The 14,096-nt window shown below is 46.2% G+C and overlaps 1 protein-coding gene across 4 annotated transcripts in view; it reads left to right on the forward strand.

Annotated features, from left to right (window-relative positions):
- Positions 1-14,096, forward strand: part of ZHX2 (zinc fingers and homeoboxes 2) — a 75,855-nt gene that overhangs the window by 52,456 nt on the left and 9,303 nt on the right. For 2 of the 4 annotated variants that reach the window (XM_032222432.1, XM_032222429.1), the window contains one exon: positions 6,962-9,987. In XM_032222432.1, the coding sequence (XP_032078323.1) occupies positions 7,121-9,475 (2,355 nt within the window). In that variant the 5' untranslated portion in view covers positions 6,962-7,120 and the 3' untranslated portion in view covers positions 9,476-9,987. Of the gene's footprint in view, positions 1-3,908; positions 4,165-6,961; positions 9,988-14,096 lie in introns of those variants that run through there. The other 2 variants (XM_032222431.1, XM_032222430.1) reach the window with 2 other exon arrangements.

Here is a 14,096-nt window from a genome sequence, read left to right on the forward strand (position 1 = left end):
GCGGCCACTGAATACATGGCAGATGCCACCTTGAAGTTTGCGTCTAGGGCCCTAGCTTCCAAAGTCACCACATGTCGCCTCTTATGGCTTAGACATTGGAATGTGGACATGAGGTCAAAGTGGAAGCTTGCTTCCGCCCCATTCAAGGGGCATAAGCTTTTTGGGGAGGCACTAAGTCCAGACCTTATAGAAAATAAGGACAAAAAGAAGGTTATGCCTTCGGTCACCAAAAAATCTGAGCGTAAGGGTTCCAACTTTTATAGGAAGCAGTCCTTTCAGGCCGCAGACCAGCCCTCCACCTCTGGCTCCTTCCAGAGGTCCTACTCCCAGAACGCTAACAGGTCACAGGACCATTAGTCCTTTCGCGACAGAGGCCAACAGCAGAATTTTCCCAAGCGGCCTTTCCATGGGGGGTCTAGCTCCAGACCTTTCGCCGGTATAAGTTACCACCATCGAACAGCTCCCATAGGAGGGCGTCTTCAGCTGTTCCACGCCCAATGGGAGCACATCACATCGGACCAGTGGGTCCTACAAACGATTCGCATAGGTCTGACACTAGAATTTATTTCACCTTCACCTCGTCACTTCATCTGGTGCCCAACTCCCTCCTGCCCTCTCAAAAAGGCTCTCATGGAACATGAGATCCTTCACCTCAGGGAGATCAGGGCCATAGAACCGGTTCCACCCAGTTACGAGGGGACAGGTTTTTATTCCATTCTCTTCCTTGTCCCAAAGAACTCGGGTCATATTAGATTTTTAAAAAGCTAAACCATCACATAGCGTACAAGAGGTTCAAGATGCAGTCCCTGCAGTCCATCTTGGGCTGCATCAGACCAGGGGACCTTCCAACGTCCATAGATCTAAAGGAGGCTTACCTGCACGTACCTATCCGCAAGGCCCACCACAGATTTCTGAGGGTTTTTTATGCAGGCCAGCACTTTCAGTATAGGGCTCTGCCGTTCGGCCTGTCATCAGCCCCTAGAACTTTCACAAAAATGCTTGCAATGGTAGCAGCCTACCTCAGATCACGTCCAGTGTGGCTCCAATGCTACCTGGGCGACATTCTCATTCAGTCATCGTCCCGCCAGCAAGCGAAGCAAGACCTGCAATACACAATGAAAATCCTCCAAGACCACGGGTTCTCTGTCAACCTAGAAAAAAGTCATCTGGAGCCAACCACCAGGTTGCAGCACCTCGGCGCCATCATAGACACTATAGCGTGTCAAGTCTCCCTGTCTCCCGACTGAATGACAAGCCTCAGGACTCTTATACAATAGGTACACCAGTCGTGGCACGCCCCGATTGTGCAGTTGTCCCAACTTTTGGGCAAGATGATATCGTGTCTGTCCATTGTGCCTTGGGCCAGGCTCCACTCTCGACGGCTGCAGTGGCATATCTTACCGCACCGGCGGGCCAAGCAGAGCAACTCACCAGCATTGATTCTGGTCCCTCTGGTGTGTCGGTCCTTCGGATGGTGGATGACTTCCACCCTAGCAAAGGGCTCCTTCTTCAGAGAACCAGACCATCTCACCATCACAACAGATGCCAGGGTTTTCGGCGGGGGGCTCACTTCCACAACCAAATAGCACAAGGCAAATGGTCAGCGAGTGAGTTGATGCACAGCATCAACTGGTTGGAATTGAGGGTGGTGAGATTGGCTCTTTTCAAAGCAACACTCCAGGGACACCACATGATGATCCTCACAGACAATGTAGCGGCCAAGGCACACATAAACCGCCGAGGAGGCACCTGATCCAAGTCCCTGATGGCGGAGGTCGAATCCCTGGGAATGTGAGCAGAAAGACACCTGTGCTCAATTCAAGCGGAGCACATCTCTGCGGTGAACAACACCCAGGTGGATTGGCTGAGCAGGGCCATGGTCGACCATTCAGAGTGGCGCCTGCACCCAGACCTGCTCCATCGTCTATCGCAGAGGTTCGGCCAACCGGTAGTCTATCTATTCGCCACCCTGGCGAATGCTCACCTTCCCAGGTTCTTCACATGGTTTTACACCCCGCAAGCGGAGGGGGTCAATGCCCTACATTGCCCCTGGCTGCTGGAACTTCTACATGCATTTCCTCCGTTGCCCTTCCTGCCCAGAGTGATTCAAAAGATACTGATGGAGGGCACGGAGGTCCTGCTCGTGGCACCCTTCTGGCCCAGAAGGACCTGGTTCTCCGCTCTCGTGAGTCTGTCCATCAATTCACCTTGGTGGATCCCCCAGCAAGAGGGCTCTACAACATCCGAAGCTCCAGTGGCTGCAACTAGCCGTCTGGCACTTGAGAGGGATCTCCTGAGCAAGGGCAGACTCTCCGACAAGGTCATCTACACCATTCAGGCGTCCAGAAGACCTGCCATGACCAGGATATATGACGCCACTTGGAGGTCCTTTGAAAAGTGGTGCACGAGGTAACGCTGGCTGCAGCTACCGTTCCTCAAGTCTTGGGTTATTTACAGGATGGACTGGACCAGGGCCTGGCACCTAACACCCTCAGTCATCAGGTGGCTGCTTTATCCACGATCCTTGCGCCTAATAGTCACTCGTCACTTGGCCAGCACCCCATCATCTGTCGTTTCCTACGGGGCTCCACCAGCCTGAGACCACCAGTCATCCATCGGTACCCATCATGGGAACTCGAGGTCGTGTTATGGGCCCTAATAGACATGCCCTTTCAGCCACTATGTTCGGCCAGTCTGAAACATCTGACATTTAAGACCAACTTTTTAATTGCCATCAATTGTCCACGCAACGGATCTCAGAGTTGGCAGTACTGTTGGTTCGGGAGGACTTATGTCTGATACATCCTGACAGAGTGGTCCTATGGCTAGAGCCAGCATTTATTCCCAAGGTCACCTCCTGGTTTTACCGGGCCCAGGAAGTTGTCCTTCTGGATTTCAGTCCGCATCCCAAACAACCGAGGGAATAAAGATGGCATATGCTTGATGTTCATCGCATGCTACGAAGGTACATCAAGCACGGCAGTGTTCAGATGTTCTATGTCACTTTTCGTTTCTTTTCAACGTGCATCCCAAGGTCACAAAGCATCTACCATCGGATGTTGTCTGTTACCCTCGCTTATGTCCTGCAATCCAGATCGGTGCCACGCCATATTACTGCACATTCTACACAGAGCGCCGCCACCACCGCAGCCTGGGCGACCCAGGCACTAATAGGGGAGATTTGCAGGGCGGCTACTTGGACTTCCTTATCTCCATTTGGTCAGAACTACAAATTGGACAAATTAGCTTCTGCGGAGGGGGCATTTGGGAGTCGAGTCCTATAGGGTATTCATACCAGCGGAGAGACCATGGACTCATCAGTTTCCTGCCCTAGTGACATTTAGCTTGGGTATGTCCCATGTTTGGACTCTCCAAGCAGTGTACAGGAAAATGACCATTGGCTTACCTGAAGGGTCGTTTTCTGTACGCTGCTAGGAGAGTCCAACCCCATGCTGGGGTCTTTCTCCGCTGTCGATTTGTACTTTGGACGATTTTATGGACTTACTTGGACTAACTTTCAACATGCACAGATCCACACCTTCATTGAAAAATCTGGCAGTCAAGGCAACACCAGAGGCGTGGCTAAAGTTTCAATTCAGTCCTGGGCAGATTGGCTGAGTTTAACCCATGCTTGGACTCTCCTCACAGCGTACAGAAAATGATCCTTTAGGTAAGCCAATGGTCATTTGCTATCAGAGAAATGTTTTGTGAGAAGATGGCCAGGCGGAAAGAAAACAGAAGTATCAGATAACTTCCACCGACAACAGTACCAGCCGCCCCCTGGCATCCTTTTCTGTGGTCATTTTTAAAGTGGGAGAAGAGAGAATTGTTATTAATTCAATAGCATTCAAATTTAATTACATTTAAAATGTAACTTTTATTCTGCCTCTACTTCTTTCTTTGCCCAGATCCTACCCACGTTTTGACATGCAAGGCCTGGCATGTCTGGAGGCATCAAAAAACTATGCCCTTTAAGGCAAGACATTTCAGATTTCTTAGAACCAGGAATGATCAAATGAATGTCCCCGAACTCGAAGCCCCAAGATCTGTGCAACTCTCAGCATCCTTGATCATTTCCCAAAGAGGAATTTTGAAAGAAAAATGCACGAGGAGAAAGAATGGGTAGATATCTCCCAGGATCACTTGCCTAGTTAGTAAGGAAAGGTATAACTTCACGGGCATTTACATCTTTGGAATATGCCATGCCTTTCATGCTCACATTTTCTTGGAAACAGGTCATTGGATAACTCTTTTCTAAATTATGTTTTAAGGTTTGTTGTTCTGGAATTGCTGAGAAGTAGGATAATGGTCCAGCCACCCACTTGCAGGCCATAGCATTTTGTCTTGGTGTAGAAGGAAGAGGGAACGGCCTTGAGAGACAGGTGGAGGAGCTGTTGCCAAGGCAACAACCAGATAAAAGAAATTCAAGTCCAGAGCAAGAATGTAATGTATGTAAAAGACTGAGACAAGTCCTTCTTAATTCTAATATGTGAGAATAACCTTGGGAGACATGAGGAAGAGCTACAGCCTAGCCCTAGACAATGGCCTGAGGAGAGAAATCTGAATCCAAGCCAGAGTGGGCATGGAGAAAGCATCCCAAAATTAACCCTATGTATCTTGCTGTGGCTCAGCAGTTAAGACTGCTGAGCCACAGCAGTCTTAACTGCTGACTTGTAAGCTGGAGAGCTGACAACCCGGGTTCAAAACCCGAGCTCCACACAATGCGGTGAGTTCCTGTTGCTTGCCCCAGCTCCTGCCTCTTTCCAGTACATTTTTGTCCCCCAATAAAACATATTAGTTCCTTGGTAATCTTGGTGCTCCTCCTGCAGTTTTCTGCCTTATGCAGCAGTTCTGTCTCATTGAGAGCACATTAAGGGAAACATGTTAAAACATCCTCTGACAGTCCTGTTTCTTTATTGATTTATTAATAGTCAAGTGGTCACCAGCCGTGTTGTGGGGAGGTAGAACAAATCTTAACCCACTCCTTTTCATTGGAAATAAATAAAAGCAGCTGGAGACAGAGGGTTGGGGAATTGAAGCTCATCTGGCAGATATATTCCATGCATTTGGGTTAAAGACCTTTAGGATGCTTGTTAGAAAATAAATGAAGCATATTTCTGGGGTATGAATTTCCATGAGACTCAATATTGTTATAGATTTCATTTTAAGAAGCCAAGTCATTGTTGGGTCATTCATGAGACCAGATGAGATACATGGGCTACTTCCATGCATTTTCTTGGCAGCCTAATAAAAATACTTCTGCTTTTTTTCCAGCATATTTTTTGAGTGTATCTTACATCGCTCTGGTGTTCTGACCCGGCTCCCAAACATGACAAGCATGTCGGAGTTTGTTGCATAAATTCAGCTCCAGAAGCACAAACAGATAACTGATGCAGCAGGATTCATTAACTTCTTTATATACATAAGAATAGATGAATAAATGTACAATACCAACAGGTGGTTCTTTCAAGTAAACCCAAGGCAGGAGAGTTACAGGCAAACGCAAACAGTTAGTTTCATATCAGTAGACAAGCCCAGACAGACTGCTAGTTTACTTCTTAGAGCAGCAGACTCGCTCCTTTTTAAGTCTCTGTTTCAATTCTTTGCACAGACTTAGAAGGTTGCAGGCTAAAACACGCCCTGGCCCCTAGCTGTTTCAGCTCCCATTGATTGACCTTGTTGCTATGCCTATTCATTGGCTGACCTTGTTATCATGTCTCTCCCGATCATGAATACACTAACAAAGCACACTGTTTGTAACGAAATGTTCCCTTTATTAGGAGCATCAGCAGCCCCAGCCCAGGCTCGCTCTCTCACACAGCAGGCTAACAAAATCTCTAAGTGGAAATCGAAGCTCCCTCCCTTTCCCCCTGAAATGTCCCCAATACACCAGGAGTTTCTCTCTCCCCACACTCGTAAAGGAAGTCCTGGAAGGTGCGCTCACTCGTTTCCAGCATCAGAGACATGCACACACACACACACGCTCAGAAGGCGTGCCGACTCTCAGCGCAGCAGATTCCACGAAAAAATTCCGATAAAGTTCCAGACAGGATTCAGAAGTTCAGACTATCAGTGCCTGACCAACAGGGAGACGAATAGTCACACCTATTCATCTCCGCCCCCTGCCTTTTATCCACAGAGCTAAGGTGGGGCTTAGCAGTGGTGGCTCCTCCATCCCTATGACTGGCCAATAGCGTTCTGCTGCTCTCCTCTCCTCTGCCTTCTGCGCCTCCGCACGTCAGGCACAGGGCCCAGCTGTTCCTCCTCTTCCTCATCAGCCACCTTCAGACTTAGGGGCTGTTGCCTCTCCATCTGGGAGCTGATGGACAGCCCAGGCTCCGCTTATGTCTCTATCTCTGATATCTCCATCCCTTCTTCACCCTTGGAGCTCTCCAATTGCCTTGATGCTGACCTCACCTCCCACTCCACCTCTGGTTTGACTTCTGGAGGGGCTGGCGGCCGACAAGCCACAATACCTGGCCTTCTCAAATAATTACCACCTAATTACTAATGGGGCAAACCCTTCTTATTAGCTTTCTTGACACTATTGTTAAAAGGATATAGGTGCTCCCTGACTGACAACAGTTCATTCAGTGACTGTTTGAAGTTACAACAGCACTGAAAAAACTGACTTATGACACTTTTTCACATTTACAACTATTGCAGCATCTCCATGGTCACATGATCAAAATTCAGACCTTGGGCATCTGGCATGTATTTATGAAGTCCCAGAGTCACGTAATCCTTTTCCTGATAAGCAAAGGCAATGGGGAAGCCAGATTCACTTAGCAACAGAAATTTTGGGCTCAATTGTGGCCATGTGTTGAGGGCTACTTGTAATTTATAACTCTCGGCCTTTCCAAAGGTAGGATTAAAAGTAGTGTTATGATTGCCCTTATTTCCTTCAGAGAGAGGGAAGATGTGCACATTTTAACAATGTGTATCTTGTTTTATAATGCAGGTGTAATGCAGATCACTTTGTATGGTGGGTCACGGCCAACGGCTACGGATGGCACTAGTCTTCTTTAGAGTCCACCCTGGGATTATTCCTGGAAGTGCTAAAAGCATTTAAGAGGACACCTGTGGGACTGTTGCTTCCAACGGCACTTCTACAGCGGTCATGGCAAGCAAACGGAAGTCAACAACTCCATGTATGGTACGAGCATCTGAAGCCCCGGAGTCTGGTGACCCCATGGACTGCAGTGTAGGGAAAGCACCTGGTGCTCCCGAGCAGGACTTAGAAAATAATTTGGCAGCCAGCAAGGACGTTTTTGAGAATGACTGTGAAGTGATCGAGGGGAAATCTTCTCCAGCCAACCCAACAAGGAAAACCCTCGGTGGTTACGAATGTAAGTACTGCCCGTTCTCCAGCCAGAACCTGAACGAATTCACAGAGCATATAGACACGCAACACCCCAATGTGATTCTCAACCCCCTCTACGTATGCTCCGAATGTAACTTTACAACCAAAAAGTACGATTCCTTATCCGAGCACAACGCAAAGCTCCATCCAGGAGAAAACAATTTCAAGCTTAAGTTAATCAAGCTCAACAATCAGACAGTCCTAGAACAATCCATTGAGGTGACAGGCGGTCCAACTGTGGTTGAAACCGTTGACTATGAAGGGACAGGCGATACAAACAAAGGAGCCCAGATCATTAACCCAGGAAAGCCTAAAAGTGAGGCCAAGAAAGCTTCAGTTGACAACCATCTTGATGGGGTTCCTCAACTTCCTCCAGATATCACTGAGTCAATTACTTGTATTAATGGAGCAGAAGTCCTTCAAGATATCCTGGCCCACGTGATGCCTTCCGTACAGCTCCCGCCAAATATCAACCTAGTTCCCAAAGTCCCTGTTCCCCTGAATAGTACCAAATACAATTCTGCACTAGACACTAACTCTACCATGATCAGCTCCTTCAACAAGTTTCCGTATCCTACACAGGCAGAATTGTCGTGGCTGACTGCCGCCTCCAAGCACCCCGAAGAGCAGATTCGAATTTGGTTTGCCACTCAGCGCTTGAAGCACGGCATCAGCTGGTCTCCCGAAGAGGTGGAAGAGGCAAGGAAGAAGATGTTCAATGGCACCATCCAACCAACACACCAGACCATTGCTGTCCTCCCAGCCCATGTTGCCACAGCCAAGATGCCCCAGCCACTGATTCAGACAGCTGTGCCTTGTCAGATACTCAGTCAGACTGGCCTGGTATTGACCCAAGTCTCGAACGGATCAAATGTTTCCCCAATTACCCTCACAGTAGCTGCCAACCAGGGTCAAAAACGGGGTGGGCAGAACCAGCTGGCTGTCCCAGAAGCCAAACGTCAGCATGTCAACCCAACAGAAGCCTTGGCCAAGCAGAATGTGTCTGCTGCTCCAGTAAGCACAACAACAGTGCCACACTCTACCGTACTGGCAACGTCACCCAGCGACCGCAAAAAAACCAAGGAACAGATTGCTTCTCTGAAGGCAAGCTTCATTGTCACTCAGTTTCCTGACGATGCGGAAGTTTACAGGCTAATTGAAGTCACTGGGCTCTCAAGGACTGAGATCAAGAAGTGGTTCAGCGACTATCGTTACCGGACTCAGCGGGGAATAAGCCATATCACGAGTGACTCTGTAGCCAAGGACCAACTTGCTCTAAGTAGCGCACGACAGGACCACACCTATCATCCCTATCCGGATTTCATTTTCCAGCAGTTCAAAGGAAAAACTCAAAAACAAATCGCCATCCTCGAGGAGAGTTTCCTTAAAAACGCTTTTCCGACACATATCGAGTTGGAAAGGCTTAGGACCGATGCCAGGATGACCAGAAAAGAGGTTGAATGCTGGTTTGCTGAGCGGAGAAAACTTAGGGATAATATGGAACAAGCCGTCTTAGACTCAATGGGATCAAGCGTAAAGAATAAGGACCCAGTTGCTTCTAACGGTGCAACCAATCCAACAGAGCAGGTCAGCATCTCTCAACCCCCAACGTCTTCGCTTAAGTCCTCCACGGCCTTTGCACCAAGCAGTCAAGAGCAGGTCCGCTTACTGAAGAGTACGTTTGTTAGAACTCAGTGGCCTTCCCCACAGGAGTATGATGAATTGGCAGCTCAGACGGGACTCACCAGAACAGAAATAGTCCGTTGGTTTAAGGAGAACAGAAGCTCACTAAGAATGGGGACCTTGAAATGGCTAGACCAGTATCAACAGCAGAGCGTCACTGATGAATGTGTAGAAACTAAGGGTCCCAAGCCACCTGGGACAAAGAATAATCATGAGGATGTTCAGCTACCCAACAAGGGGAGCCAGAAAGTTGGGAAGCTCAGTGCAGAAAGTCCAGAACCATCTGATGTTCAGATTAGCCAAAATAGTCAGCGGAGTATAGATGACGATGCTGCTTCAGACTGCATAGAGAGCTGGAACGAATCGGGACCTAAAAGCAAAACAGATTTTGATTCTGAAAGTATAGCTGGGGATAATGCTCACACCTAGACAGGTAATAACATGGATGCTTTTGTCAATCTAGCTTTTAGCCCTGCCTCTTCCTTCCTCTTGATTTACTTTTTCTCAGTGCCAGCGTATTTTGAGCAGAGTATTTTTTTTAAAAAAACGATGTACGCAGTGATGCTCTAGAAACGGAACTGTTCAAACTTGGTAATTTTGAGATTTGTGGACTTCAACCCCCAGAATTCCCTGTTGCTGGCTGAGGAATTCTGGGAGTTGAAATCCAGGGATCCTAAAAGTTGCCAAGTTTGGAGCCCCCTGCTCTAGATGGAAATGAATTTGGAACATGGAACCTCTCCTGACATTAGGTCAAAAAATATTTTCAGTCTAGTCTGGTATCGCCCATTTCGGCTGGCAGAAGAATTTGTTATGAACTTGCCTTTCAAGATAAGCAATAATTGCCAAACTCCCCAGTTTTCATTTTTAAAAAGAAAGCATGTAGCTCTTGTAGAAACAGTTACAAAGCGAAATCTGAAGTCCGCCTCTTATATTTTAAAAAATAAGACACTTTCTGCTTTGCAGTGGTTTTTAGCCCCTGAACAAACGGTGTCAATAATTGGCACGAATACAGCCCGGAGATGGTTTTGTTTTCTTTTGATCTTCCTTGCTGAGAAACAAATTTTCAACACCTAAACAAAAGCCCCTTGATTCTGAAATTGCAGCGTGGTATAAATACAGTTTATACAATCATCCATTGGCTGAAAAAGAAAAAAAAAAATGGGAGAGATGATAAGAGTTGGTAATACGTCTAAGATTAATTTTGCTTTCTCGGTTCAAAAAAAAAAATGTGACCCTGCCACTGTGGGTAGGTGGATCTATTATTGTTTATTTATGTATTTCATAATGAGGGAAAGGGGCTGTAAGATAAGATAGCCCATCAAGATATCGAAGTCCTCCGATGCCCTTTGGGTAGGGAGGGGGAGAGAGATGGTTGCATGGTAAATAATCCGGTTTGCCACAAAGCTGCTCAAAAATTGGTTTGTTTCTTGGGTATTGTTCTTGTGTCATACCTGGCGTGGACTCTAGATCAGTGTTTCTCAACCTTGGCAACCTTGGCATTCGCTGGCTGGGGAATTCTAGGAGTTGAAGTCCGGACATCTTCAAGTTGCCAAGGTCGAGAAACACTGCTCTAGATCAATCCCATGGCACTGCTGAATTCTGACAGCTCTGTGGTTCTTAAAGCGTTTGCATCCAAGACCCAAACACCCACCTCCTCCTCCTCCTTTCTGTATCCGTATACCACTCTTTCTGTAGCTTGCCCTACATTGTACTACCTATTGAGAGGTGGAGTTCTCTGTCACTCTCTGCTTCCTCCTCTCTATGTCCGTGCCCCTTTTTTTGGTTTTGTATGGCCTTGCACATCTCCTCGTCTTCTGCCTGTGTCCAGCTTTGTGTTCCTCACCAACCCCGTCCCATTGGTCACTCTGTCCCTTTCTCAACAACCTTGACGGTCATCCTTCTTCCTTCATCTCCTATTCTTCATTCCTGGATTCCAGCATTCCCATCTGTTGTTGTGGTTACTGTTAGAGGGATGTGGAGTGTAGAATATGAATGTGTGTGTGTGACCGGTGTGTATATGTGTTGGGGAGGTGATTCCTAAGGTCAAGGTCCTACATGTCCTTGAAGTTCAGGAGGTGGCTTTGGGCTGGTTGTTTTCTCCCAACAGAGCTTATCTCACAAGGGGGTTTGTGGGGGTAAATTGAGGAAAGACCCTTCTGACAATCTTCCTGAGCTTTCAGAGGAGAAATGTGTTATAAGCATAAAAAAAATAAAAAAATAAAATAAAACATTTTCATTGTGTAGTGGAGATTATACTTCTTTAAAAGAGATATTAATACAGTCTTTATTGAAAAACAGTGGACACAGAAGTTGTTTACAATGGTTCCACCACAAAACCGCGTTCGACTAAAGCGCGCTCGATGAAACCGCGTAGCTGACGTCATCACAGCGCGACGAAAAAAGCACGCTGTAAACGCTAAAGCTAAAATTAACCCCTAAACCTAACCCCCCTAAACCTAATCCTAAACCTAACCCTAACCCTTAACCTAACCCTAAACTTAACCCTAAACCTAACCCTTAACGCTAAACCTAATCCTAACCCTAAACTTAACCCTAAACCTAACCCTAAACCTAACCCTTACCTTAAAACAAACCAATTTCTCCGCGGTCGCTGTTGTCACCCTGCTGATAACATCAGCGACGCGGTTTAATCGGGCGCGCTTTAGTGGAGCGCGGTTTTGTCGTGCCATGGTTTATAATTACAAATTAGTCTCTAATCTTCCAATCGTGAGTAAGGAGATTGAGAAGTGAAGACCTCATAGCTCCAGTTGCATCTGGAAGAAAATGATTATCTGTACTCATTTTCGTTTCACCCCAGATAAGATTTTGAGGCTTCCTTTGGTCACCCTGGTGGATGACCCAAGCCAGAAACTAAATGAAGGCAGTGCAACATGGTTGGTTCTCTTGGGTTTCTAAATTCTAATATGTTCAATCCCAACTTTCATATCTTCTGAGGCTACTTTAGATGTTTAGATGCACCCAGAAGATGTTATTGGGGAATTATTGTCAGCCTCTAAGTTATTGACCTACATTATCTCATGGGGTTCTGTCTTGTCCCTAAGCTATTTAACATCTACATGAAACCACTGGGTATAATCATGAGCAGCTCTGGGATGGAGTGCCACCAATATGTTCATGAAGCTACGTTGCTCCTTACCAATTGGCACCCTTGAATGTTACTTACTTATTTGATAATGATTTAAACTCCTTGGAGGAGCAGAACAAGCCGATACTAAATCCAGACAAGATACAATTAGGAGAAAGTTGGATGTGGATTTTGTCAGGGTTTGTTGCAGAAAAATCAAATCCAGAAATCGCACACAGATAACTGATTCAGCTGGATTCATTAACTTCTTTATATGCATATTAACACATGAAGATAAATGTACAATACCAATATAGATTTTCTTCAAACATAGTAGCAGTTACAAGCAACACAGGCAGCAGTACAGCAGAGAGGAGTTTTCAGTTCAGAGCAGACAGAGTAGTTTCAGTTTCCATTCTCAGCCCAGACTCAGATTTGTTTAAGCTCCCATTGGCTGACTTAGTTGCTATGCCTATTCATTGGCTGACCTTGTTACCATGTCTCTCCCAGTCATGAATATTCTAACTGTCTTTGAATGGGTTGCACTCCCTCAGAAAGCTCATTAGATGTGCCGATGATAGCTGTGGCAAGAAACACATTTTCACAACAACTAGTGAGCCAGCTCTGACTCTTCCTGAACCATCCAGATGTTACATCCTGTCTTGACTTTTGCAATAGTCAATATATTGTCAACTAATGCAGTCCTTGGAAAGCAACTTATGGGAAAAAATATGGTGGTTCGGTTGTTAACCGATGCATGGCATAAGGATGATACAACGGCTGTACCCAAAGATCTGCATTGGTTGTGAGTTGCCTGCCAGCATAATTTAATTTGCTGAAGTTGACCCTGAAAACCTTATATGGCACAGAGCCACTGATTGCATCGCATATTGTAACTCCGATGAGTTTTCCCAAAGTATGGAATTAGTTATTCAAGACTGGTTTGCATCTTCAAAGACAGATTTCTCTTGCATTAAGAAATGTATTTCCTTTACATTTTAAATCCAGAGGTGTTCCCTGAAATATATTTGCAGAGGTTTTTGCGATTTCATAGTTTTTTTTTTTTAAAAAGCACTTTATTTTTTCATTTTATTCCTGCAACAAGCGGGCTTAGTGTTCAAGGGCCACAACGGTGTTGTTTCTCCACAAAAGAATGACTAGCTGTCTCAGTAGAACCTGTAAGGTACACGACTGTCACACAGAATGGCTAGCTGCATGTCCTGCTTTTGCTCCAGATGTGTAAAATTATGTTCTGTGCTTAACTGTTGTTTTTATTGTTCTCGTCATGATTATCCACGACGTCGTATCGTGCCACGTTTGGAGGTTTTATTTGTATCCTGTATTTATTATTTGTATAAATAACTTGAGGTGGCGAACATATTCAACGCACCTTTCTCCTCCTAGTTTCACAACAACAACAACAGCCCTGTGAGGTGAGTAGGGCTGAGTGGATGTGATTGGCTCAAGGTGCCCCAGTGGGCTTTCATGGTTAAGGCAAGACTAGAACTCCCGTACTCCCACTTCCTCACCTAGTTCCTTAACCACTAGACCAGTGATTCCCAAACTTGGCAACTTTAAGACTTGTGGACTTCAACTCCTAGAATTCTCCAGCCAGCTCTGCTGGCTGGAGAATTCTGGGAGTTGAAGTCCACAAGTCTTAAAGTTGCCAAGTTTGGGAATCACTGCACTAGACCAGTGATGGCAAACCTTTTCGTCACAAACTGGAACACACCGGAAATCCAAAGACAGCGTCTGCATGCCTGTTTTTTTACCAGTTTTAAACAGTTTTCAGGCCATTTTTCACGCCATTTTCAGGCCCAGAAAACAGCCAGTTTTGGGGATGTATTTTTACCATTATCCGGAGCTCTGGTGCCCACGAAGACCAGCCGGTGCACAAAAATGGCCCGAAAAACGGCCTGTTTTTTTTGGCCGTTTTTTGATGCTCTGGCGCCCACGAAGACCAGC

This window comes from Thamnophis elegans, chromosome 8 (assembly GCF_009769535.1).
Source record: "Thamnophis elegans isolate rThaEle1 chromosome 8, rThaEle1.pri, whole genome shotgun sequence".
Lineage (NCBI taxonomy): Eukaryota > Metazoa > Chordata > Lepidosauria > Squamata > Colubridae > Thamnophis > Thamnophis elegans.